This window comes from Myotis yumanensis, unplaced genomic scaffold, assembly GCF_028538775.1.
Source record: "Myotis yumanensis isolate MYYU_CA2020_CCGP unplaced genomic scaffold, mMyoYum1.0.hap1 SCAF_14, whole genome shotgun sequence".
Classification (NCBI taxonomy): Eukaryota; Metazoa; Chordata; class Mammalia; order Chiroptera; family Vespertilionidae; genus Myotis; species Myotis yumanensis.
The window spans coordinates 44980416-45005370 of NW_027223765.1; the positions used below are offsets into that span (position 1 = coordinate 44980416).

Genomic DNA, 24955 nt, shown 5'->3' on the forward strand with positions numbered 1-24955 from the left:
CCAGTGGATGAGAACTTAGCAATTAGTCAGGTATAGGAAGGCAGAATTCTGACATGGGGGGTGAATTACCCCACTGGGTCCAATTTACACACAAAACCTCCACAGGTTTTAGCAGTTGACACTACAGGTGCTGCCTCCGGTATGGGCCAAGGTCAAGCTAGAATCAGGAGTTGAAAGTATGTTTAAGAAGCAGTCAGGTCCCCAAATCTTCCCCATCTGAGCAACTTACACCTGCCCTTCTCACTCCAGCAGAAAACAGGAAGTTTATTCCCAGGAGAGGTCAGAACAGTTTTTGGACTGGAGAGTGTAGGCACAATTGAAAATATTTACATAATAAACAGGTACAGGGACCCCAGCACCCAACCCTTCTCCGCTCCCCAGCTGCCTTCTTCCTCTCGGCTCCCAGAATATTGGGACTTACACCTTCTGGGCAGGAGGCCGGAAGATTCTTTTGAGGGGTCTGCCCAGCCTAAGAGGAAAGAGCTAAAGACTCAGACTAAACACTAAGGTCACACGTTCTCCCAGTGAAACAGCTGAGTAAGGTCATGTGCTACAGTAAAGCCCACAGCAGACAAGCCCCGCCCCTCACCCAGAGCTTCAAGTCAGCTTTGGGTGCCCTCCCTTAAATATGAGCAGACACTTTTAACATGAAAGATAACAACCAAATCAAACAGGGAAAAAAAAAAAAAAATGAGGAAGCAGAATATATGCAGTAAGAACATTTCAGCCCTAGCCAGTTTGGCTCAGTGGATAGAACATTGACCTACGGACTGGAGGGTCCCAGGTTCGATTCTGGTCAAGGGCACAGGCCCAGGTTGCGGGCTCGACCCCCAATCGGGGGCCTGCAAAAGGCAGCCAATCATTGCAGGAGGCAGCTAATCAATGATTCTCATCATTGATGTTTCTATCTGTCTCTCCCTCTCCCTTCCTCTCTGAAATCAATAAAAAATATGTATTAAAAAAGAAGAACATTCAGGCACTTCAGAAAAATTCTTTTATAATTTCAGAGAGATAAATTATATTACATTCAGGATGCTATTTGGGGGCAGTGAGAAAACAGTGCTTAAAAATAGTAGAAATAAAAACTCTTTAGAAGGACTGAAAAATAAAGGAAATATCCCAGAAAACTTTTTCAGTAGAAAAAAAAAAAGGTTAACAAAAGTGGAAAATAGGAGAGAAAAGATAAGAATAGAGGATTAGCCCAGAAGGTCCAATATTGGAAAACAGGAATTCCGAGGAAGGAAAGCAAAGGGCATGGAGGGGAAGAAGTAATGCCGTGATACAGGGAAACACCAAAGAATGTAAGAGTATTAGCTGTGTTGGCTTCTAGAAGGAAAGGAGCCGAGCACTCAGCAGAGGTGAAGGTAGGCCCACATGAAGGCGCATGGAATTCACAAACTGAAGTCAAAGAGACAATCCTAAAAGCTCATACAGAGAGGGAAAAACAAAACAGAATCTGGAATTCTGAACCTTTAGCAGCACCAGAAACCAGAAGACAATTGTTATGCAAGGAGGTCAGACCTCAGCGTACTGCTTGCCGATTCCAAAGAAATAACCCAGAGGACTGGCTGTGAAAGACATGGGTTTGTGAGGACTTGCATGCGCCCCAGTGGTGGCTGGCTGGCTGGTGAAGTTTCCTGCAGCACAGGCTTTCTCAGCACCGGGCAATACAGAGTAAGAAAACAAAGCACACGGGGCATGGGGGGTGGGGGGGCCCCTAGCTGTTTCTCTGCAGTAGTTTACAGTCCAGGTTCACATATAGAAGCAGTTTCTCTTTGGCCATGTCTTGACCGAGGAGCTGGCCAGGCTCCCAGGCCAGTCCCACAGCACCCTTACAGATGGCCTCCACTGTATTCCCACAGGGTGGAGGGGGAGTTGGAGCTTGGGAAGGGGCCCATGTTCTCACGTACCAAACAACAATAAAGTTTTCTTTAATCATTGACAGAATTACATATGTCCCCCCACTTACCCCCTCTTTGCCCCTCTCCATCCAGCCCCCTGCCCCACCCCAGGCCTTCATCACACAATTGTCTATGTCCACGGGCTATACATAAACAGTATGCATGTAAGCTCTTTAGTTAATTTCTTCCCACCCCCTCTTCCCCCTCCTCTATGAGATCTTTCAGTCTGTTCTACACATCAATAAAGTAATGCTTAGGCCGTCGTGGCTCAGTGGTTGAGCATCAACCTATGAACCAGGTTGTGGCTCGTTTTCCGATCAGGGCATATGCCCGGGTTGCGGGCTCAATCCCCAGTGTGGGGCATGCAGGAGGCAGCCGATCAATGATTCTCTCTCATCATTGATGTTTCTCTTTCTCTCCCTTCCTCTCTGAAATCAATAATAATAATAATAATAATAATATAAACATATATATATTAAAATTGTTCTCTTTAAAAAAAGAAGAAAGTAATGCTTAAAAATTCTGAAGAAAAAATATTTTTAACTTAGAATTCCACATCAAGACTTGCTATCAATCAAGTATGAGGGTAGAGGAAAGACAGATTTAGACACACAAGTTTTCAAAAACTTGTCCCCCTTTTGGGAAGTCTACAGAGGATATCGCTACCAGAAATCGGGAATATCTAAGAAAAAGGGTGGCTGTGGAAAGGGGATCAGCAGGAGGAAGGCGCATGCGCTTCCAGCATGGTTGTGAAGGGAGGGCCCGGGATGCCAGCTCTGCAGGAGATGTAGGGACCCTCAGTCCTGCCCGGAGCAGGTTGGTGGGTTCTGGAAGGTACTTCTCAGGGAGATGAAATCGATGCATCTCTGCATGTGAATGTGTTGAGAAAAGGCATAGCCAGAGAGTTCGAAGTTGAATAGAAAACCAAGAAATAGAAAGGAAGCATGTTAGCATAGGAGGCATGGCATTTGGGCTCCGTTGTGAATATCATTACCTAATGTAAACATGAGTACTGCACTATAGAGTTGTATCTATATTGGAAGGATTAGGAACAGGGTGTGTGTTGGGGGGGCGAGGCGGGGGTGAGGTCAGGATAGTGAAAGAACTTAATCCTCATTTTCCATGATAAGAAACTTATAGATAATTCCTAAAAATGAAAAATCAAGACATAACAATTTCAACATTCCCCAATGCCAAATGATTGGCTGGAAGAATTGAACATGGCTGTCTCCGGGGTTTGGGAAACGGATATGTCATCTGGTGTTGAGGGTGGTGGGGGGGAATGTCATGAGACTGTGAATAATAATACAAGAACTATTTGACTCTTGAAATTACATTCATATGTAAGGTTGGTAAAAAGAAAAACACTTTTTAAAAATCAAGTTTTATAGTTGCTATGCTTAATGCAATATTTTATGAATTCTAAGATGCATAGATTTTTCACATTTTCATATCAGTAAAATTAGGATGCATCTTAACATCTGTGGTGTCTTAGACTTAATGCAATACAATGGCTCAGGATTCTGGTATTATTTCTCATTTGGGAATGACTGAGTATAATCCTTTTTTCTTAATTAAAGATTGCAGGCCTAAGTCTACCTCTTCCTCCCAAGAAATTGATTGGTAACATGGATCGTGAATTCATAGCCGAGAGGCAGAAAGGTCTCCAGAACTATCTCAACGTTATCACCACAAATCACATCTTGTCTAATTGTGAGCTGGTTAAGAAATTTTTAGATCCAAACAACTATTCCGCAAACTACACTGGTAAGCAGAGGGATCTGTGCTTTGCTAGAGATAAAACATGTGGGAGAAACTCTATTTCCAAATGGGAGGATGTGTGTATTTGTTATAGGGCATTATTCATTTACTAATTCTTGCCTGATTATAATTTACTGAAATGTATAAAAAGAAGATAATTACTTCTAACATGTTTGTAATGTCTGCACAGAAAAATCTGGAAGAGAAGTTATTGTGTCCGTGTCCTTACAGTCTTGTCTTTGTTAACTTCCCTGACAGACTAGAGAGTAAAGAAGCCATGGTAATCTATACAGTGATCAATTGGTTTGTCTTTGGCTCCATTTTTGTATTTATAGCTATACAGTGTGTCTGGTTTTTCTCAGAATTACTTAACAAAACAGTTCGGAAGGGTCCTCCCTGTGTTCCCAGTCGTTCACCAAGATCAACTCAGTGCAGAGCATAAGGAGGAGATCGCTCCCCTGGACCAGGTGGCAATCGGGACCAAGGTGGGAGGGTATAAAGATTCCACACAAAGCTGGCATCACTAACCTAAGCCTGGCGTCTGCTGAATGGGTGGTTAAATATTGAATTCATCCTGGCGTAGCCTTGAAGAGACCAATGGAAATCATTGTAGAACTGAGCTAAGATTAGAATTCAGATGACTTGTTAGAGCTAAATCATGCTTAGAGTCTTTCTAAATGGAACTCTGGGTGTTATTAATAGATTGTTTACATGCTACTTTTTAGGTGCTCAAAACACTAGTTTTGAAGCAATTCGAGGGGGGCACCTTCATTCCTGTTTCAGAGAGAGGGAAGTAGAGGCCTGCTTGTCAGGCACCAAGCTTTTCTGCACAACAGACCCACTGGGGAGCCTCACAGAAGCTGATGCCCAGCGGCACTCGGCAGGGCAGCTCGTGGTTTTGTTGTTGTTTTTATCGATTTTAGAGAGAAATAGGAAGGGAGGGGAGGGGGGGAGGAGAGAGAGAGAGAGAGAGAGAGAGAGAGAGAGAGAGAGAGAGAGAGAGAGAGATTAGTTTGTTGTTCCCCTTATTTATGCATTCATTGGTTGATTCTTGTATGTGCCTGCCTAGGGATCAAACCCGCAACCTTAGCATATTAGGACGATGCTCTAACCGGCTGAGCTCCCCAGCCAGGCTGGCTCATGGTTTTTAAATCTCCCTAAGAGATTCCTCTATGCAGCTTAGTTTGAAAACCACAGCCCTTGGGCCTTACTACTCACAGCGTGGCCTTTGGATGAGCAGCACTAACGTTATTGGGAGCGTGTCTGAAGGCAGAATTCAGGCCCCATCCAGACCTGCTGCTGATCAGGGTCTGAGTTTCACAAGGTCCCCGGTGATTGCATGAGCATTGAAGTTTGAGGAGCCTCACCCTAGAATGTGCCTGCCATCTTCTAACAGAAGTAGGAGCAAGAAAAATGCCTTTGCAGAGCACACAGAAATGAAGGAAAGTTTATTTCAAATTCCCATTGACTGCAGCTTGCAGGTCTGACATGGAGTTGTTAACGAGGCTTCCATTCATGCCCCGCTGGTTTTTGGATCACGCAGGAGAAGCATCACAGGACACAGCTCGCATCCCTCGCAGTAGCATCGCTCATGGCTTTCATTCCGCTGTGCTGCACCTCAGTTGTTCCCCAGACCGTCAGAGGGTGGGCCACCGGAATGGACTGTTATCCAATCGACCCCAACCCAGCCCTGCTCATCGGTTTGTCCACCTTGTTTCCTGCTAGTGTCAGGGCCACATCGAGGTGCAGTGCCCACACGACGATGCCGTGCATTCCCAGCCTGGCCTCCGCTAGGCCTGTGCGGCTGCCGGGGGCAGGCTGGGTGCTGCGAGCGCAGGCAAGGAATACACTCTCCCTGCTCTCTGGGAACCTGTATCAGAAGTACATCGAGTCACCTGGAGCCAGAGCTGGAAGGGATCTTAGAGCAGGCACATCAAGACCCACCCTCTCATTTTCTAGATGAGAGGGCCCGAGAGGGAAGGCCTTGTCTAGGGTGGACATTTGCATGACTGTATGAGTACAGTGTTCGGTGTTTTCTGATTACAATGCTGCTCAGCCTAGTTGGTTTGGCTCAGTGGATAGAGCATCGGCCTGCAGACTGAAGGGTCCCAGGTTCCATTCTGGTCTAGGACACATGCCTGGGTTGCAGGCTCGATCCCAGTTAGGGGCCATGTAAGAGACGACTGATCAAGGACTCTCTCTCATCATTGATGTTTCTATCTCTCTCCCTCTCCCTTCATCCCTGAAATTAATACAAATATATAAAAATAAGTAAATAAATAAAACACTGCTCAGACCTGGAAGGTGGTCTGATCCCTATATCTCCTTCTACTGTACCTCTCTCGTGCTGCCAGTGTCCTTGACCTTGCCCCCCCCCCCCCCGCCCCCAGCAAGGTGCACAGTCAGGAGTCCAAAGCAGGGGGACAAGAAGGCCACTAGGGACTCCCTCAGAACCCAAACACCCCACGAGCTGCCATGATGAGAGGAGCAGTAGCAGATAGTGGCTGTTTTCAGAGAAATGCTGATCTATTTCTCCCTTTAAGTGAAATGTCCGAACTTGTCTAGCTTTGGGGCTGACTCACCAGTAGTCTCAGGAAGCGATGCCCAGGCGCCCCAGCCTCCTCCTCTGAGCCATTCATTCCCCTGCAAGCCGGGCGGACATGTCCAGGCTTCCCCACACCCAGTGTGGCTCATCGCCCTCTGGGGGCTTGTGAGGTGTTCATTTGAATTAGAAAGTCTAATTGAGGATCAGCTGTTGTACAGGGAAAACAAGTACCTCCCGGGCATGAGGGGTTTGTGTGGACGGACACACACACACACACACACACACACAGTCCACCTTATTTGATTAACAAGGCACTTCTGTCATGTAAAAACCTCACTGCACTGTAGCCATCTTCCCACCTCAAACCTCAGACTCCCTCAGAGTAAGGGGGGTTTAATGTCCACACAGAAGTCAGTTGGACCAGAAACCAGGAGGCCTGGCTCCTAGTCCCAGCTTGGTCGGCAGCAGCATTTCCCCTCTGGCTTCAGGGTCCAGGCCTATAAAACAAGAGTTCGGGGAGGGGGTTGAAGGAGTATTGAAGCTCCCTCTGGTCTTAAAGCCCCAGGAATCCCTCAATAGTGAGATAGTGGTGGGCTCCAGGATAAGAGGAGGGAAGGAGAGGTTGGGGGTGGGGTTACCTTCAGAACAAGGCAGGATGAGTTGGGGAAGCTGTGGGATGTGCAGGCCTCTGCAACACCACTTCCTGTGGTAGATTAGGGACCTGGAGCCCAGCTGCAGGACTTGGGGGGGGGCGGGGGCAGGGGCGTCAGTGTTTGTTCCCTGTAGTCACCCCAAGCGGCTGGGATCTGGGAGCTAAAGGCTGCACACAGTGGGGGCAGCTGGTACCTTCCGAGCTGAGAAGTCTGAGCTCTGTCGGAAGCTCAGGATGGACTTGAAGGCTTTGCTCTGCGTTTCCTCTCTGGGGAGTGTTTATCTGCATTTACTGAGCCTGCATCCCTCCCTGTGTCTATCAGTGCTACAGAAATAGAGGCCGGATGCCGTCCTTTTCATGGCTTTCATGTTCTAAGAGGAGAGAGCATCCACACCCATTGAACATGTTTGGAACCCTTAGTTCCCACAGCATGAAACATTTATTGAACACCTACTGTGTGCCAGATGCTAGGAATAGGAATACAGTGACAAGGAAGGAATAGTCTCTCTCTCACCCCATCCCCACCCCCTGCAGGGAGAGGACTATGGCAGGGTAAACAGGGGGCAGCACCTTGGAGGGGGTGTTGGAGAGGGAGTAGGATTGCAGACGATTTATTTACTTATTATTTATTATTATTTGTTTAAATCCTCACTCGATATTTTTCATTGATTTTTAGAGAGAGGGAAAGACAGACAGAAATATCGATGTGTGAGAAGCACATTGATTGGTTGGCTCCTGCATGAGCCCCGACCAGGGCCCAGGCTGGTTGCGGATGATTTAGATCTGAAGATGGAGGAAGGCTTCCCAGAAGAGCTGATACCTACAGGGAGGGAGATCTTGGGGTGGCGGGTGGGGGGAAGTGTTGAAGTCAGCCAGGTCCAGAGGCAGGAGCAGAGCTCCAGGGGAGAGAGGCATTTCCATATGGCTTTACCCAGACTAAGGTGTGTCCTTCCTGACGTTTCTGGTCTGGTAGAAGAGAGTGGCCCTAATACAGGGCAGCCTGTGAGTGAATCCCAAAGGAGAGGGACAGATGCAGCACTGGGAGTGTGCCGGGAGGGAGGGAGGGCTTCTGGCTAAGGGAGCAGCAAATTTGGGCTGAGCCTCAAAGTATAGATGAGCCAGAATGGAAAATGCTGAGGGGTGGGGCCAAGCCAGTCTGCAGGGGCTGAGGGAGGCAGATCTCAGCGAGAAGCGTGGGAGGCACCCCTGTGTGGGAGCCAGAGCCCGAGCCAGAGCCAGGTTGTGCGCTGGGTTGAGAAGCTTGGTCTTGACTTGGTAAGGAGAGGAGGTGCCAATGAAGGCTTCTAAGATGAGGAATAGATTCTTAGGATTAAGTGTGTGGCTGAGTCTGGGGTGGGGGGATTAAAATTGGGAGCATAGAAGTCACGTAACTTACTTGACAGTAAGTCATAGTTTAGTGGAAAGGAAATGTCCTCTCTACAGTTCCCTGACCCCTAAGGTATAAAAGCTGTGTCCCAGTCCTCAGCGTATCAGTAACAAAGCTAGCACATTCCACTTGTTCACAGCTATGACCCCGTTTCTACAACACTGTTCACTGCACAGTGACATACAGTAAATATCGCCGACTAATGAGTCACTGTTAGTTTTGAACAGGCTGTCCTTCACAGTCTCTTAGAATGACATGGTACCGCATTTAGAAAGTTATTTTTCATGATCTCTCTCAAAGTTATGAATGATTTTCACTTAAAAGAAATTCCTTTTCACTTTGTTTACATTCACATTATTTTGTAAATACTAAAAACATATTGTATCAACACTAATGATGGAGGAGGTCCGGAGTTCCCAGTGCTGATACTGAAAGCGTATATGCTTCTGTCAACCCAGCCCCTCCAAATTGTTTATGTGTCACGTGGAGTAGTTAGAACCGAGGTAAATGGAGTCAGTTTTGTATCTGGTCCTCACATCTCTTCTTCTGTGTGGATGGACTGACACTTTACGTGTTGAGTCAGTAAACAAATAGCTAGTGGGTTTTCTTCCCTGAACCTCCTAACTCGGCATGTACTGTAAAGTTCACCCAGATGATAATGTGTGCCCGAGAGGCAGGGGAACCCAGACCAGGTAATTTTGACAAATGGAGAGCCTTTCTGCCAATCCCCATGCCTCTCCAGTCTGCCTGGACTGTAATTAATGTGAGGCAGAGGTGCAGTCCACAGTGCATATGCATGATTTCTTTGCTTTCAGGGATCAGGAGTGGCTCATTTACTCACTGAATTGAGGAGAAATAGCAAATTACAGATGTTGCTTTTTAAAAAAAATATATTTTATTGATTTTTTTACAGAGAGGAAGGGAGAGGGATAGAGAGTTAGAAACATCGATGAGAGAAAAACATCTATCAGCTGCCTCCTGCACACTCCCCACTGGGTATGTGCCCACAACCAAGGTACATGCCCTTGACTGGAATCGAACCTAGGACCCTTGAGTCCACAGGCCGACGCTCTATCCAGGGGGCCAAACCGGTCAGGGCATAGATGTTGCTTTTTGTAGGAACTACCAAGGAACAGTTATCCTGATAATTTCTTAACATGGTGAACTTCAAAGAACTTCCTCTTCTCATTGTCTTCTTAAAAGGAGCAGACATTCTCATGATAGCCGAACACAAAAGGAATGGACTTTTCCCAGTAAACAGGCAGACCACACTTCCACAATAGGACTGTGTTGCTGCTGTACGAAGACGGCTTTCTAAAACACTGGCTTTTATTTCCAGGATATATTTAAGGCTAATCGCTTCTTTGTTGGTGAAAGCTATAATTCCATAAGGAATGGAGATGGGATAAATATCACTTGGAGCAACACTGAATACTCTTCCAGGCTGACCTTAGAACACATTTTGAATTTTGTGCTTGGGGTGGGGCCTGGTGCATATATTGAATTCTTGGCATATACCAGCTAGTTTGCAAACTCTTTTTTTCTTTAATAAACCTTTTACTTTGAAAGAATTGTAGATTTACAGAAGAATGGCAGTGATAGTACAGAGTTTCTATGTAACCCTCACCAATTTCCCCTGATGTCACATCTTACATAACTGTGGCACGTTTACCAAAACTAGGAAATTAACTTTGGTACTTTGTGACTACCGATTTCATTCAGATTTCACTTATTTTCCCAATAATGTCCTTTTTCTGTTCCAGATCCAGTCTAGAATCCCACATTGCATGTAGTCTCTGTGTGTGTTTGTGCGTGTCTGTGTGTGTAATTAAGTTTATTAAAAGGTCATAGACTATAAGACTTTCATTTGCAAGGATATCTTAAGTGTATGGTACTTTCCTGATATGTTTGACTAATGAGTTTCTAAAATGTCTTTGCAGAGATTGCCTTACAACAGGTTTCCATGTTCTTCCGATCAGAACCAAAGTGGGAGGTAGTAGAACCATTGAAAGACATAGGTGAGAAACTGGCATGCCCATCCCGTTAAAAAAGACACATCCAGGACTGGGTTCTTTGTCGTGCTTCCCTGTATGTATCCCAAGAGAGCTCTTAAGCGCAGGTGGTTTCTTTTTCTTTTTGCTCCCCTATTGCTTGAGGACGCAGTCCGTAACTTTTACTACTTAGTGAATCTTGGTTCAAGCCCTGTCTGAGGATTTCGATGGAAGTAACATATCTTCAGCACAGTTTAATCACTCATTCCTTATCTTTTTTTAAAAAAATTTTCTTATTGCTTAAAGTATTACAAAGAGTATTACATGTGTCTCCTTCCCCCCCCCCCCTTGACATTCCCCTGGCCTCCCCTACCCCCTCATTCCTCATCTTTCTTTTCCACTAAATTTAAACTGAAGTGCTGTTTTCCTGTTTCTGTGAATAGAGTAATTTCTTTGCTGTTTTTTTAGTGCAGTCTTTACCATGTCAACATTACCAAATGGTTGTTTGATTTGTGCCTATATAGCTATGGATAATGTTGCGAAGCTTAACTTTTATTAATTACTCAGTCAATGAAATGCATCAGTTGGCACAAAAATTATGTAGCTATAAACACATTTCTGCTTTTATGGCAGGTTGGAGGATAAGGAAGAAATATTTCTTGATGAAGATTAAAAATCAGCCAAAGGAACGGCTAGTGTTAAGCTGGGTAAGCTGGTTTTTTGTGTCAGCCTCACTTCAGGGATCTTAGATGGGTTCATGAAAGCAGATATGGACAAGAGGATTATGAAATTATTTTGTGCTCCTGAGTGATGTTATAAAGGCCTCGTCAGTCCCACATCAAAGGAGCTTCATTTTAAGTCACTTTGCTTATACATTTGCTTATTTGGATGTGATTATATTTGATCAACTAATAAACATTTGGAAAGAAAGAGGAATAGTTTTCTGGAACCATTGGGGTTGGCAGTTCTGCAGTTTGTTTTAAAGAAAGTACTTGGGCATTACTTGGTCATCTCTCACTTTGGGAGTCCTAGTGATACATGTTAATGGAACTGTAAGATTACAATTAAGTTCTGCTTTTTATAGGTTTGTATTCTATCTCTCAGAAAGGCCTTGAGGCAGCAAGACTTAGGTGGTTTTCATCTTTGGTTAACATTCATATATTTGGACAAACGTAAAAGAGAGAAAGACATAAGGAATTTTTCTTTTTTTTTATGACTAAAGGCAGCACCTTGACATTTCTTTCCATGTTTTTAGGCTGACCTTGGCCCTGACAAATATCTGTCAGATAAAGATTTTCAGTGTCTGATCAAACTTCTGCCTTCCTGTTTGGTGAGTACAAGTCCTTCTATTCTTGGTGCTGATGACATAGTCACAGTGTTTTCTGTGGACAGAAGGCGCTGGACATACTCAAACGAATGGAGAGTTGTACTGGATTTCAGTTCAGACTGAAGTTGTTCCATAGAACACCTACGGCCAGTCCCATCGATTGGGGGCCACTTAAGTGGCATTTGTAATACGTGACCCATGAAATGTGGTAATTTAAATGTAGAGTTTGTATTTTAAGCAAATATCAGAATAGGAACTAGCCACTTTGTTGTTGGTGAAGATGTTTATATCAATGGAATTAAAAGATCTGTTCTAGCCTGAGAAAACAGAACTAATATGGTTTAGATAAGCTGCATGAGAGAAAGGCAAAATAACCCTTATGCTGGCTGAGTTACTATTCTCACAGGCTAACCAAGTAGTGTTTAGGAATCCCTGGCGTCATTTAGGCTAATACACAATTCTGATCCAAGGCATTCGATGGAAAGAACCACAGCAGTATATTTCAGAATAGATGCAGGATGTCTTCAGGAAAAGACTGACCTGGCCAGGAAATTGAGTTAGTGTTGATGTTCTTTATCTGTGGTCTGCACGAGGACGTGGGGCCCTAGAGGGAGTCAGTCATGGCCTGAGCGGTGACGCTGACCTGTCCAATCTGTTGGCAAGTTTGTTTTTGAAGATAGAGTGTCTTGTCAAGCTAGCAAAACCAGGCTGTTAATGAGGTGTGATGTGAAGCCAAGAAAAATGCTGTGGTCTTTGAGTTTGATTAATTGTGTGACAGGCTGGCAGCACTCAATTCTAAATTTCTTTTAATGGATATGCTTTTTAAAAAGAAGGTAGTGCAGACAAGTGATACATATTAATTACAGAAAAGTCAGAAAACACAGATAAGCAAAAAAAGAAAAAGGAAACTTATTCCTATTTTCAACTAACCAGAAATGTTACTTTTCTAGAAAATATATATATATATATATATATATATATATATATATATATATTCTATACATATTTAAAACCTGATTTTGATTTTTTTGTTCATAGTATACCTTGAACATCTTTTATTGTCAAAAATATAGCATAATATCATTATTACTGGCTGCATAGAATTAGCATTGGCTATACCTCAGTTTACTCAGTGAATCTAGATATTTGGATCACCTCCAGTTTTTTCCTCTTAAAAAAAATCCACAGTGAACAATTTTAGTTGAATGTTTGTATCCATCCTTAATTATTTTCTTAAGATAAATAACTAGAATTAATTAATAAGTAATTATAGGGAGATATTTTGAGACTATAAATATCCCATTCTTTATCAAACCCACTAATTGTAGCATTCATTGAGATTTTCTAACCCTATTATTCTTCTTATATTTATTAGTTGGCATTGTATTGTAAGGAAGAGCTTCCTCTTGTACCCCCTCCTTTTTAAAATATATTTTTATTGATTTCTGAGAGGAAGGGAGAAGGAGAGAGAGATGGAAACATCAATGATGAGAGACAATCATTGATCAGCTGCCTCCTGCACACCCCCTACTGGGGATGGAGTCCACAACCCCGGTATGTGCCCTGACCTGGAATTGAACTGTGACCTCCTGGTTCATAGGTTGAGGCTCAACCACTAAGCCATGCCGGCCGGGGCATTGTCCCTTTTTTATTTAAATCTGTAGGGATCAAGGGTTTTTATTTATCCTTTGGGTTTCTTTTTGGGGTGAGGAAATATTCTAAAATTAGAGTGTGTGATAGTTGCACAACTCTGAATATACTGAAACTGTTGAACTCTACACTTTAAATAGGGGAATTGGAATGCTATGTGAGTTATATTTCAGTAAAGCTATTAAAATGTCACCAGCAACCATTTTTATGTGATGGTCAAGAGAAACTTCATAATCAATTACCATATTTTCCTGGGCACACCCTTTCACCCCTCAACCCACTTGACCCCTGATCTCCAAATCTTTGCATAGCTCAGCTCCCTTGCATTTAAATTTTCATGGTACTTTTTTGAACTAATGGAGATTGTAACACCTGGAGCCAGCTGGTTCATATAACCAAAATTTTAGCTCATGTGAATACTTTCCTTTCAGTCATTGATAATTTGTCTCACTCCCCACCCCACTTGGTTGACGTCAGTCCCCATCTCAAGAGGACACTGTGAGTCATCACATTGCGTATTTCAGGAGAAGGACAGGAAGATTCATGCTAGCTGCTTTGGGAAATGACCAGGTTCCCCAGAATGCTGCTTCTGCGTGTTTTCTGCTGTCATGCCCCCTGGCTGGGCACATGCGGCAGTGTGGAATGCTGGGTAAAGCTGTGAATGAGGACACGTTTATCCTGTTCCCACGTGGCTGTCCTAGGGTTTGGCCGTATTCTTTACCAGTTTATAGAGGCAGAATATTAAAATCGCTATTCCAGAAACTCAGACTTTCCATCCCACTTTTGCTTGAACTATGAGAATATGTATATCAAAGCAGATGCCTTCCCTGTGAGGCTTAGCACGTCAGTTACCCACTTCCTTTCACCCTTACTGTTTATGTTCCTTCTCCCATCTACAGAATGATGTACGGGTTGCTCATCTGAAAACTGGGAAATGCCATGTGTTTGGGGAATTCCCTCACATTTGTATGCAATGAGCCACCGAGATGGTCCTAGACGCTGCATAACCAGCCCCTGGTGTGAAAGGACCCACCTGCCGATGCAAATAACTGTGACTTTCCTTCTTGTTTTGGCAGCACCCTTACATCTATCGGGTCACCTTTGCCACAGCTAACGAGTCCTCAGCGCTGCTCATTAGGATGTTTAATGAAAAAGGCACTTTGAAGGACCTGATCTACAAGGTACTTTTAGTACAAGTTTATGGTCCGAAATAAGTTTTCAGGTCCCTTTAGAACCTGTTATGGAGACTCTATCCCTAAGGTTCAGAGGCTGAGGGTGTTATTTTAATTTTATTTGGAATTTATTTTGATTCTAATAATAAAAATTATCCAGTTTGGTTAAAAAGCATTCCTTTCCCCACATGAGGGAAGGTTTAATGATTATGACCATTCCATTAGGTTAGTTTTAAAGTTGTGTCTTTCATTTAACAAAGCAATAGCAAACTATCTCAAAGTTGGGGGGAAATGTTTTAAATAATAGTGAAACATTCTAACAGTATATAAGACTTGGGGGTCGGCTAAGGCCAAGACAGGCACATCTTCACTGGACTGGAGAGGGGACGAGACCCAGGTCAGCCTCTTTCTACCAGCTGCACGGACCGTTGTACTTTAAAGCCCACCTCCTGCACTCCGCACCCCTCTGCCGAGCCCTGCCCGTGGGAGCCTGCGAGCAGACGACCTCTCCGCTGCTGCTCTCTCATGTGCTCTTTGTTTTTCTCCAAAGTCAAAACCAAAAGACCCCTTCCTGAAAAAGTACTGCAACCCTAAGAAGATTCAAGGCCTCGAACTCCAGCAAATAAAAACATATGGGCGGCAGATATTAGAGGTAAGAGGTGCTTAATTTTTAAGTTGCATTGGAATTTCACCCAGCATTCCAGTATTCTTTTTTAAAAATATATTTTTTTATTGATTTTTTTAGAAAGAGAGGAAAGGAGAGAGATAGAAGCATTGATGAGAGAGGAACATCATCGATCGGCTGCCTCCTGCTTGCCCCCCACTGGGGATTAAGCCCGAAACCCCGGGCATGTGCCCTGACCTCTTGGTTCATGGATGGATCCTTAACCACTGAGCCACTCCGGTCAGGCATGGGAAGGTCTTAAGCAATTTCCAAAATAGTTCAAGTTGTCTGATTGTTTATAAACTGATGGCATTGCCACATTTTATCCCAAAAAGCAAATATTTGAGACAAAGACTAATTTAGAGCTACAAAATTCCAAAACGCTTCGCTGCTGGAATCTTGTCTGACTTTTAAGAACTTACCTATGTGGGCACCAACCTTTGTGTTATTTTGGTTGATCTTTATCTGTGTGCTAAGATTTTTTAAAAATGTTTTTATTGATTTCAGAGAGAGAGAGAAGCATCAATGATGAGAGAATCATAGATTGGCTGCCCCCTACTGGGAATCGAGCCCGCATCCTGGACATGTGCCCTGATTGGGAATTGAACCTCAATGTCCTGGTTCATAGGTTGACACTCAACCACTGAGTCACGCTGGCTGAGCTGTGCCAACATTCTTGATGTTGTTACAGCATGTATAGAACCATGTGGCTCCCTTACACAAGTGTAATTAGCATGAAAAGCCTTTCCCACATCAGAGCAGTGTTCTCCAAGCTCTTTGATTGTGTAATCCTATCAGCAAATGAAACATAACAACAGTTTAAACATAACCCCCTCGTGTTGTATATATTTAACTATTATATTCATGTACTACTATTAACATACTTTGTACATTATACGTTAAGAATGAGATTAGAAACAAGACAAATAGAGACATTGTAATACTTTTTTCATCTCTCAGTGGGTTGTCCTGGGCACCTTTACTACTAGGGGAGCCTGTTAATTAAGTGGCAGCTGAGAAGGTTGCTTCATTGTGTGAGAGTCTGTCATGTGCTTCTGTTAATGAGCAGCCAAGTGTATTCTAAGGTGAGATTGGACCAGAGATGCTTCCCATTCAGCCCCTTTTCCTGAACAACTGGCCGGAGCACTGACTCGCTAGCTTTACTCCTCTAGGAGGAGGGTCCAGACTCTGCCCTGAAGGGGGCTTGGCCGTTGGGATGAGAAAGTGCTTAAATAGAGGCCTTTGGCAGAAAGCTTTAAGCCCAGACAGACGCGGCTCTTCTCTGTTCTCTGGACGCGAGGGAGCGTGGCATTGCGCCTCACAGCTGGAAAGCACTCACAGCTGCTTCCCCGAAGTGGATGGAGGAGGCAGTTTTCTCTAGGAATCTCCCCAGCGACGGGTTAGACTGTTTCAAAATATATTGACTTAAAAAGCAAAGTTGAACCTATCTTATATCTGAATGAGTTGGGGGAAAATGTAACCTGTACATATTTTGTAAAAGGTGCTCAAGTTTCTACATGACAAGGGATTCCCTTATGGGCATCTGCACGCCTCCAATGTGATGCTGGACGGGGACACCTGCCGGCTGCTGGACCTTGAGAATTCCTTGTTGGGCCTTCCCTCCTTCTACCGGTCTTACTTCTCGCAATTCAGGAAAATCAATGTAAGTTGCTGAAAGTAATGAAACAGCAGGTGTTTTGAGGTAGAAATTATCCCCATGGCCAGACCCCCTGACCTGCCCATGTAAGAAAAATGCATGAAGCGGTGCAAGGTGCAGCTGGGGTGGGCCATGCCTGTGGCCTGTTTCCCCACAGAGCACCGCTGTATCTCCAAGGGGCTGAGCTGTAGCAGTAGGTGGGACAAGGAGGGGCAAGGATCCCTGATTGGAAGACCATGGAGGGCGGGACCGAGACCTTTGGTCAGAGCAATGCCTATGAGCTTTCACAGGCTTTGGAGTTGCGTCTTCACTATCCACCAGGAGTAGAGTCCCCCCGGGCCTTGTTCCTCAGGGGGAGTCGAGGGCAGGGGCACTGGGACTCACAAAGCCAAACTGAACGGGGACATGCCGCTCCCTCTTTCCTCCCACAGACGTTGGAGAGTGTGGACGTGCACTGCTTTGGCCACTTACTGTATGAAATGACCTACGGACGGCCTCCGGACGCGGTGCCTGTAGACTCCTTCCCTCCGGCCCCGTCTGTGGCTGTGGGTCAGTATGGGGTTGGGAGGGGTCTTCTGGGCCCTGGTCGTCTGCAGAGCTACTCACCCCCTTTCTAGAGTCCAGGAAAGACCCAGAGGAAGTTGTCATGCTCCACAGCCAGAAATTCTTATCCAATTTGAAAGCTAACCAGTTCCGGGTCATTTACTAACATGCTTTTTCACTGAGATTTCAGATGGCTTGTCCATTTGTCAGGCTCTCTGAGTCAGGGGCAATTTTGTAACGGGCATTAGACTCTTGATAGCACGAGCATGTAAAGAGAGGTGTGGCCAGACTAAGTCTGATCTGGAGACAGAAGCCAGGATCAGGCTATTTGAAGCCATTCTTGAGGGCTCGGGCAGGTGTCAGGGGTCAGACCAGGGCTGGAGTGTACCCGCCAGGAACAGGGGGGCCATGGGCGGCTACCTGGGCAGTGGGAGCCTAGCAGGCCCAGAGCTAGGAAAGGCAGACAGGAAAGCAGACACTGGCAGTTGAATTCAGGAGCTCTCTCTCCCAGCATTACCTGAGGGACTGAGGAGAGCTGGGGACCAGCAGAGGCAGCGTTAGGAAGGAGGGATGGAGGAGCCGATAAAGACTCACCAGGCATCCTCTCATCCCCTCCACACCCGCTCAGGACGCACAGCTGGAGCACAGAGGGGAGGGCCGGGTAGCTACTGGACCAGAGAGCCTCAAGGTATGCGAGTCAGCCCTCCACCAACTGCTAGTTTTGTGTTAAGTGAGTTGGTTCAAGACTCTTGCATCAAGAGAACAGGCGCTGAGACTGCTGTGTTGAGTTTGCACAGCTGAAACTGAACAGGGACCCGAGTAGGAAAATCTGGCTGCTTGTTTATGTCAGCCAAGGTGTCGGGTGATGAGGCATCAGCAATCGGCATTTTGCACGCTGGTTCTGATTAAAAGCAGGCAACCAGCAAAATGTCTTTCGAGCTCAGAGTTCTTACTTCTGTTTAGTGTTTACTTCTCTTTTCAGAGAGCAGTTTTAGGAATGATAGCGCGAGTCCTTCCTCCCATTGTCTTTGAAGCATATTTGGCTCTCTGTCGGTGTGTGGTTTCTAAACCGCTTAGTTTGAGTCATCGGCAGCCAGTGCGGCCAGTGTCCCCTCCCCACGTCCCCCATCTGTCTGCGAGGAGAGTTTTGACGCTGTCTCGATCCGCCTGCAGACAGTTGTTGCAAAGCGGTGTCAAACTTTTCATCACCCAGTGGTTTGCCAGCGTGTTCTGTGGAACTAAAGTGTGTATCTGTTCATTTCAAGTGGCCGTGTTGGAGTCTACGCTGTCTTGTGAAGCCTGTAAAAATGGCATGCCTACCGCCTCCCGGCTCTTACAGATGCCGTAAGTGAATCCCACGCCTTGGTTATGTGCATGACTGGGTGGACACCGACCACTAACCCAAGCGCCTGGTGCCGTAGCAAAGGCTCAGTGGTGGTCCTCGCTGACAGTCCCTTGCAGCATGATACCACGACCTTTCCTTGTGACCTCTGTGCTGCCTCAGGCTGACTGCTCTCCTTTGACACCCCCGTGTTCGTGGCTCTCCCTGTCGGTGTTAGCATTGTGTGTGTGTCCGTGTGGCAGCCCCCCACTTGGAGGGCCCCTCACTCGGCTGTCCTTCAGGAGCCTGTTTCGGGCACCCCTGGGCCCCAGCTGTGGCTAGTTCACGAGCCACTGGCCTTGGGGTCAGCCCTCTGTGAGGAGGGCAGGGTGTCTCTGGCCGCCCGTCTACTTGTTTGTTCATTTTCTCACTGGGTGATGTTTACTAAACATCTAACAGGGACCAGGCACTGTGCCAGGGTGTACAGCTCAGAAGACATTCACCCTTACGCGGGGTGTGAATAGGTAATTAGGGTGGTTGAAATAGAGCTTCGGGCCTTTCCAAATGAGACGATGCCCGGTACCGTGCCTGGCACTTAATAAGTGCTTTCCTTTAGGTACATTTTCTGTCCCTTCGTGGAGAGGCATCAGGGTGGTTAAGAAAGGTGTGTCACACCTGTAAGCCCTTCCTTGTTTCACTGTCCCCAGCTTTAATGAACAGTCTCTCCCCCGCCCTCTCTCTCTCTCTCAAAAAAGAGAAAAAAAAAAAAAAAGAAAGAAGGTTGTGTCTGAGATTAGACGCACCTGGGGTGGACCCAGCCTCACCACTTCTACCTGGGTGACCTTGGGCAAGTTCCCTAACCTCTGGAAACTCAGTTTCCTCATCTGTACAATGGGGATAATAATAGTCCCCATCTCACAGGGTTGTTGGGAGGGTTTAATGAGACGATGCCCGGTACCGCGCCTGGCACTTAATAAGTGCTTATTAAACGTTAGTTGTGGTTACTATTGATTCAGCTTCTATTTTATGAGCATCACATGCCATGTGATACGCCCAGTGCTTGGGTGCTTGGTCTGCGCCAGTTTGTTGTAAAAGGATCAAATGTGCTGAAGAAGCATTAATGGGAAACAGGCAGGGGACAGTGAGAGGTGCACACAGCGGAGTCCCAAGGGTAGTGGGAAGTTCAAGTTCTTTTTAAAAAATATATATATTTTATTGATTTTTTACAGAGAGGAAGGGAGAGGGATAGAGAGTTAGAAACATCAATGAGAGAGAAACATCAATCAGCTGCCTCCTGCATACCCCCTACTGGGAATGTGCCCGCAATCAAAGTACATGCCCTTGACCGGAATCGAACCTGGGACCCTTGAGTCCACAGGCTGACACTCTATCCATTGAGCCAAACAGGTCAGGGCAAGTTCAAGTTCTTATAGCGGGTCTGCTAGAGCCCAGGCACCGTGCCAGGCCCTGGGGACACTGTGAGGAACAGCATCCTGTGTCCCTGTCCCGTGGACGTGACAGCCACCGTTAACAACAGTGTGAACGTGGGGAAGTAGATCCAGATAGGGAAGCAAAACAGTTCTCACTGGCTTTCAGGACAAAATGCATTTGTAGTTGGCAACAGCCTGTAACCATGTTAATTTACTTGGGTTTGTATTGCCTCCCATCCTCCAGTTCTAAAGTGAGTCAAATAGTATTCCCTTAGTTAAGTCTTTCTGCCTGTGGGCTTCAGCCTTGAGAATGGCACTCGGGGAGGTGTGCGCTGTGTCCGGCTGAGCTGTTGTCTGGGAGTACATGGACCAGGGCCTTGGTGGGGAAAGGCTCGCCTGCCATTTCTCCTTGCCACATGGTTCCTGATGTGAAAGGGGAACTGGTCAAGGAAAAGCCTCCCTCCCAGACCTCCGGGCGCTGCCCAAACAACTTCCACTCTCCGACCTGTTTTAGCCAAAACAGTCCAGAATTCCTCAGGCTATAGTTTTTAATACATAGTTTTGAAGAGAGAGTAGATTTGCTCTAAAAGCTGCTATTTCTTTTTAAGAGAGCGAGAAACATGACTTTTCTTAGAAGAAAATGGTTTTCTTGTTAGATTCTAATCAGAACAATTCCTTTCTACTTAGTTGCATGTTTTTATGTTAATGAGTTCTAGAATAAATTTTATCTTCTGGGACTAAAGATAGGAGGGGGACAGTTATTTTATCTAGAAATATCTACTGCGTATATTAAAGGGTAAATTAATTTACTGTACAGCATGAAAGGGTTAACCTCCCGTACGCAGCTGACCCAGTGCCCTGGAAACGAGTGGGGTTTCCCAAGGCTCCCTGGGTGCCCGTGGACGTTCGGAGTGTGTTGATGAGCATGAAATGGCGGGTTGGGCCGGGCCTGGGGGACGTGGGACTTCGTGGCTACAGATGTCTTGTCTGCTTTGATCATCTTCTGAGAGTGCACCTGTTTTAAGTAAGATTTTGTTTTTTTCCTTCTCCTTACAGATTATTCAGTGATGTTTTACTAACCACTTCTGAAAAGCCACAGTTTAAGGTAAAGCAAATCATATCATACTTTGGTTTATGACGTAAGTTGACTTTGAAAGTTAGCGCTTTTTTAATTAAAACAGAGAAGGCTAGTACTTACAATAAGGAAACTTTGAAAACAATCTAAATGTCCTACAATTAGGGAGTGATTTAATGATTCATACTGCATCTAGTTGATAAAGTATTTATACCTAGTAAAAGTGAAGTTTATTAAGACATCGCAGTAGCGTGGAAAATGATTATTATTTGGGCCAAGGCGGGGAAGGATGTAAATACAGTTATAAAAAAATGCCTGTCAGCCTGGAAGGGGGTGTCCTGGGAAGTGGTGTGTGTGCTGTGGAGCGGGGAGGGGCTTTGGAACCCCAAACACCAGGTTGATGCCTTGCTTTGCTTTTTAAATACCAGCCGTTTATCTAAGGAGGGTTTCTCAGCCACGGCATCTGACGTATTGGGCCAGGTAGTTCATTGTTATAGGGGCTGTCCTGTTCATTGTAGGATATTAAGCACCATCCCTGTCCTGTAACCACTGGATGTGAGTAGTACTCCCCCTGCACCCCGCACACTGTGACTATCAAAAACGCCTCCAGCCCTGGCCAGGTTCCTCAGTTGGTGGGAGCGTCGTCCCGTACACCAGAAGGTTTCGGGTTAGATTCCTGGTCAGGGCACATACCTAGGTTGCCGGTTTGATCCCCAGTCGAGGCACATATAGGAGGCAACTGATCAATGTCTCTCTCTCCCTCCCCCCCCTCTCTAAAATCAATAAACATATCCTTGGGTGAGGATAAAAACATGCCTGTGACGTGCCAGATGTCCCCTGAAAGGGGAGGGGACAAAATCACCCCCATTGGAGAGCCAGCCACCTTTGGGTCTGCATTTACTCAGTGTGGGGCTGATGGGTAATGCCGTTTACTGTCATTGGACAACAGACCATCTACGTGAACACCCAGTTTAGGGCCTGGCCGTCCGCGGTGCTCACTGTTAGTGTCGTTTTAGGTAGTAGAATGAAGGGGAATTCTCTTCTCCCCTTTATAGTCCCCAAGAATATGTAATACTCATATGATGAAATTAATTTAGAAAAAAAGAAAAACCCGAAAACAAGGTGGCGTCAGAAGACTGTGTAGGTGACAGGTGCTTTCCTCTCTCCTTTATTACCAGTTAGCGGAGTTCTGACAATAATGGCTGCTTTAGATCTGAAGTAGGAATTAAAAACATTTAAATTTATCTCTTTATTGAGTCTCCTCAGAAAATGTATTCAGGCTTGTGAATAACTGTGCTCTCCCCCGACCCTGATGGTCCGGCCCAAAGATTACAGCAGACCTCACTCTTCCCCGAAGCCAGAGTCTCTGGCCAGAGACAGTATGATTTTAAAAGCCAACGTTAATTTCCTATAGTGCATTTCCTTTCTGGAAAGACACACGAGAAACAGTGACATTGGTTGGTTGCCTCCAAGGAAGGGACTAGGTGGGAGACTTTACTGTGTATACACACTTTTATATGTACTCGTGAAGCATATGACTGTCTTACCTACTTAAAACTTGTTTTAAGTTTATATTTTTTAAAGAATAATAGAGATAAAAAGCATGACCTGGGTGTCTGTTTTCCAGGCCTGAGCTCTCATGGTTTGAAAACTAATAAATTCAGAAATGAGAGGCTCAGCAGCTTCCCAGGCTATTAAGAGTATCCTTCAGCAGGAAAAGCTTAATCTTGTGAAATTCAGAAAGTAAATCTTTGACAGAGAAAATCACTCTGAAGTAATAAAATATTATAATTATTTGAACTTGTATGTGTTCCAATAAGCTTTATATATATTTTACTTTTAATCAAGATAAAATGTAAAATTTCCCCTCTTAGCCATTTTTAAGTAGTATTCACATTGCTGTGTTGAATGGATCTCTAGAGCTTTCCGTCTTGCAAACTCAACCTCTAGACTCATTGACTGACAGCTGCCCATCCCTCCTCCCCCAGCCTTGGCAAACACAGTTCTACTGTCTGCTTCCAAGATTTTGACAACTAAGTATCTCATAAAGTGGAGTCATATAGTATTTGTCCTTTTGTGACTGGCTTACTTTACTCAGCATAATGTTATTAAGTTTTCTTCGCATTACAGCCTGTGACAGGGTTTCCTTTTTTGAGCTGAGTAATATTCCCTTATGTGTGCTATTATATACCACATTCTGTTAATCCGTTTACCTGTTGATAGGCATCCCACCTCTTGCTGGTGTGAGTAACGCTGCAGTGAACATGGGGTTTGCTTCGATCATGTTTTCAGTCCTTTTGGATATATACCTAGAAGTTGCTGGATCATATGCAAATTTTATTTTTAGATTTTTTTGAGCAATTTCCACACTATTTCCCATAGCAGCTGTGCCATTTTACATCCCCACCATTGGTGCACTAGGATCCCAGTTTTATTACATTCTCGCTAACACTTGTTATTTTCTGTCTTTTGGGGTTTTTTAAAAATATATTTTTATTGATGTCAGAGAGGAAGAGAGAGGGAGAGAAAGATAGAAACATCAATGATAAGTGAGACACATCAATTGGCTGCCTCCTGCATGTACCCCAACCAGGGCCAGGGATGTGCCTGCAACCTAGGTACGTGCCGTTGACCGGAATCGAACCTGGGACCCTTCAGTCTGTAGGCCGACGCTGTATCCACTGGGCCACACTTGCTAGGGCTATTTTCTGGTTTTTCAATAGTGACGATTCTAATGTGTGTGAGGTGATATCTCATTGTGGTTTTGATTTCCATTTATCTAATGATTAGAGATGTTGATCATCTTTTCATGTGCTTGTTGGTCACGTGTATCTTTTCTTTGGAGAAATATCTATTCAGGTCCTTTGCCCATTTTTTTTCTTTGATTTTCTGTTCTTCTCCCCCCCCCCCCCCCCCGCCCCCCCAGCTTTATTGTGGTATAATCAGTTTTTGGTGACAAGTCCATATTTTAAATTTGCTTATGTTTTTGTTGTTTAGTGATAGTTCTTCATATATTCTGGATATTAATCCCTTATCAGATATGTGATTTCCAATCATTTTCTCCCACCCTAGGTTGCCTTTTCACCTTGTCATTGTTTCCTTTGATGTGCAGGAGTTTTAAGTTCGATGTGGTCCCATTTGTCTGTTTTAGCTTTTGTTGCCGGAGCTTTTGGTGTCCTATCCAAGATATCATTGCCAAATCCAGTATCATGAAGCCTTTCCCTTATGCTTTCTTCTTGGAGTTTTATAGTTTTAGGTCTTCAATCCAACCTTGAGTTAATTTTTGTATGTGGTGTAAGGTTCATTCTTTTCCAGGTAGATATCCAATTTTCCCATGAGCATTTATTGCAAAAACTGTCCTTTCCCCATTGTGTGCTTTGGGCACCCTTGTCAAAGACCATTTGATCAGATGCATGAGGGTTTATTGCTAGGCTCTCTGTTCTGTTCCATTGTCTGCATGTCTTTCTTTACGCCAGTATCACATGTTTTGTTTCCTGTAGCTTCGCAATATGTTGTAAAATCAAGAAGTGTGAGGCCTTCAATTTATTTATTTTTTTTCAGAGAGGAAGAGAGAGATAGAAACATCAATGATGAGATAGAATCATTGACTGGCTGCCTCCTGCACACCCCCACTAGGGATTGAGCCTGCAACCCAGGCATGTGCCTTTGACCAGATCAAACCTGGAACCCTTCAGTCCACAGGTTGACGCTCTATCCACTAAGCCAAACCTGTTAGGGTGAGGCCTCCAATTATTATCTTCTTTGCAAGATTGTTTTGGTAATTCAGGGTCCCTTAAGGATTAGTGAAATACTTGAGGCATACATCGTATCTGTTTTTGTGTTCATGTTATATTTATTGATAAGAAATACTAATGAGCT

At 44.8% G+C, this 24955-nt stretch overlaps 1 protein-coding gene across 5 annotated transcripts in view; it reads left to right on the forward strand.

The window, feature by feature from the left end:
- The window catches only part of PXK (PX domain containing serine/threonine kinase like), a 75070-nt gene that overhangs the window by 32799 nt on the left and 17316 nt on the right, over window positions 1–24955 (forward strand). For all 5 annotated transcript variants that reach the window (XM_070390879.1, XM_070390876.1, XM_070390880.1 and 2 more), the window contains exons 4-13: window positions 3482–3668; window positions 10187–10264; window positions 10871–10944; window positions 11493–11567; window positions 14291–14395; window positions 14937–15038; window positions 16552–16713; window positions 17139–17256; window positions 18516–18594; window positions 21058–21106. In XM_070390879.1, the coding sequence (XP_070246980.1) occupies window positions 3482–3668; window positions 10187–10264; window positions 10871–10944; window positions 11493–11567; window positions 14291–14395; window positions 14937–15038; window positions 16552–16713; window positions 17139–17256; window positions 18516–18594; window positions 21058–21106 (1029 nt within the window). The remainder of the gene's footprint in view (window positions 1–3481; window positions 3669–10186; window positions 10265–10870; window positions 10945–11492; window positions 11568–14290; window positions 14396–14936; window positions 15039–16551; window positions 16714–17138; window positions 17257–18515; window positions 18595–21057; window positions 21107–24955) is intronic.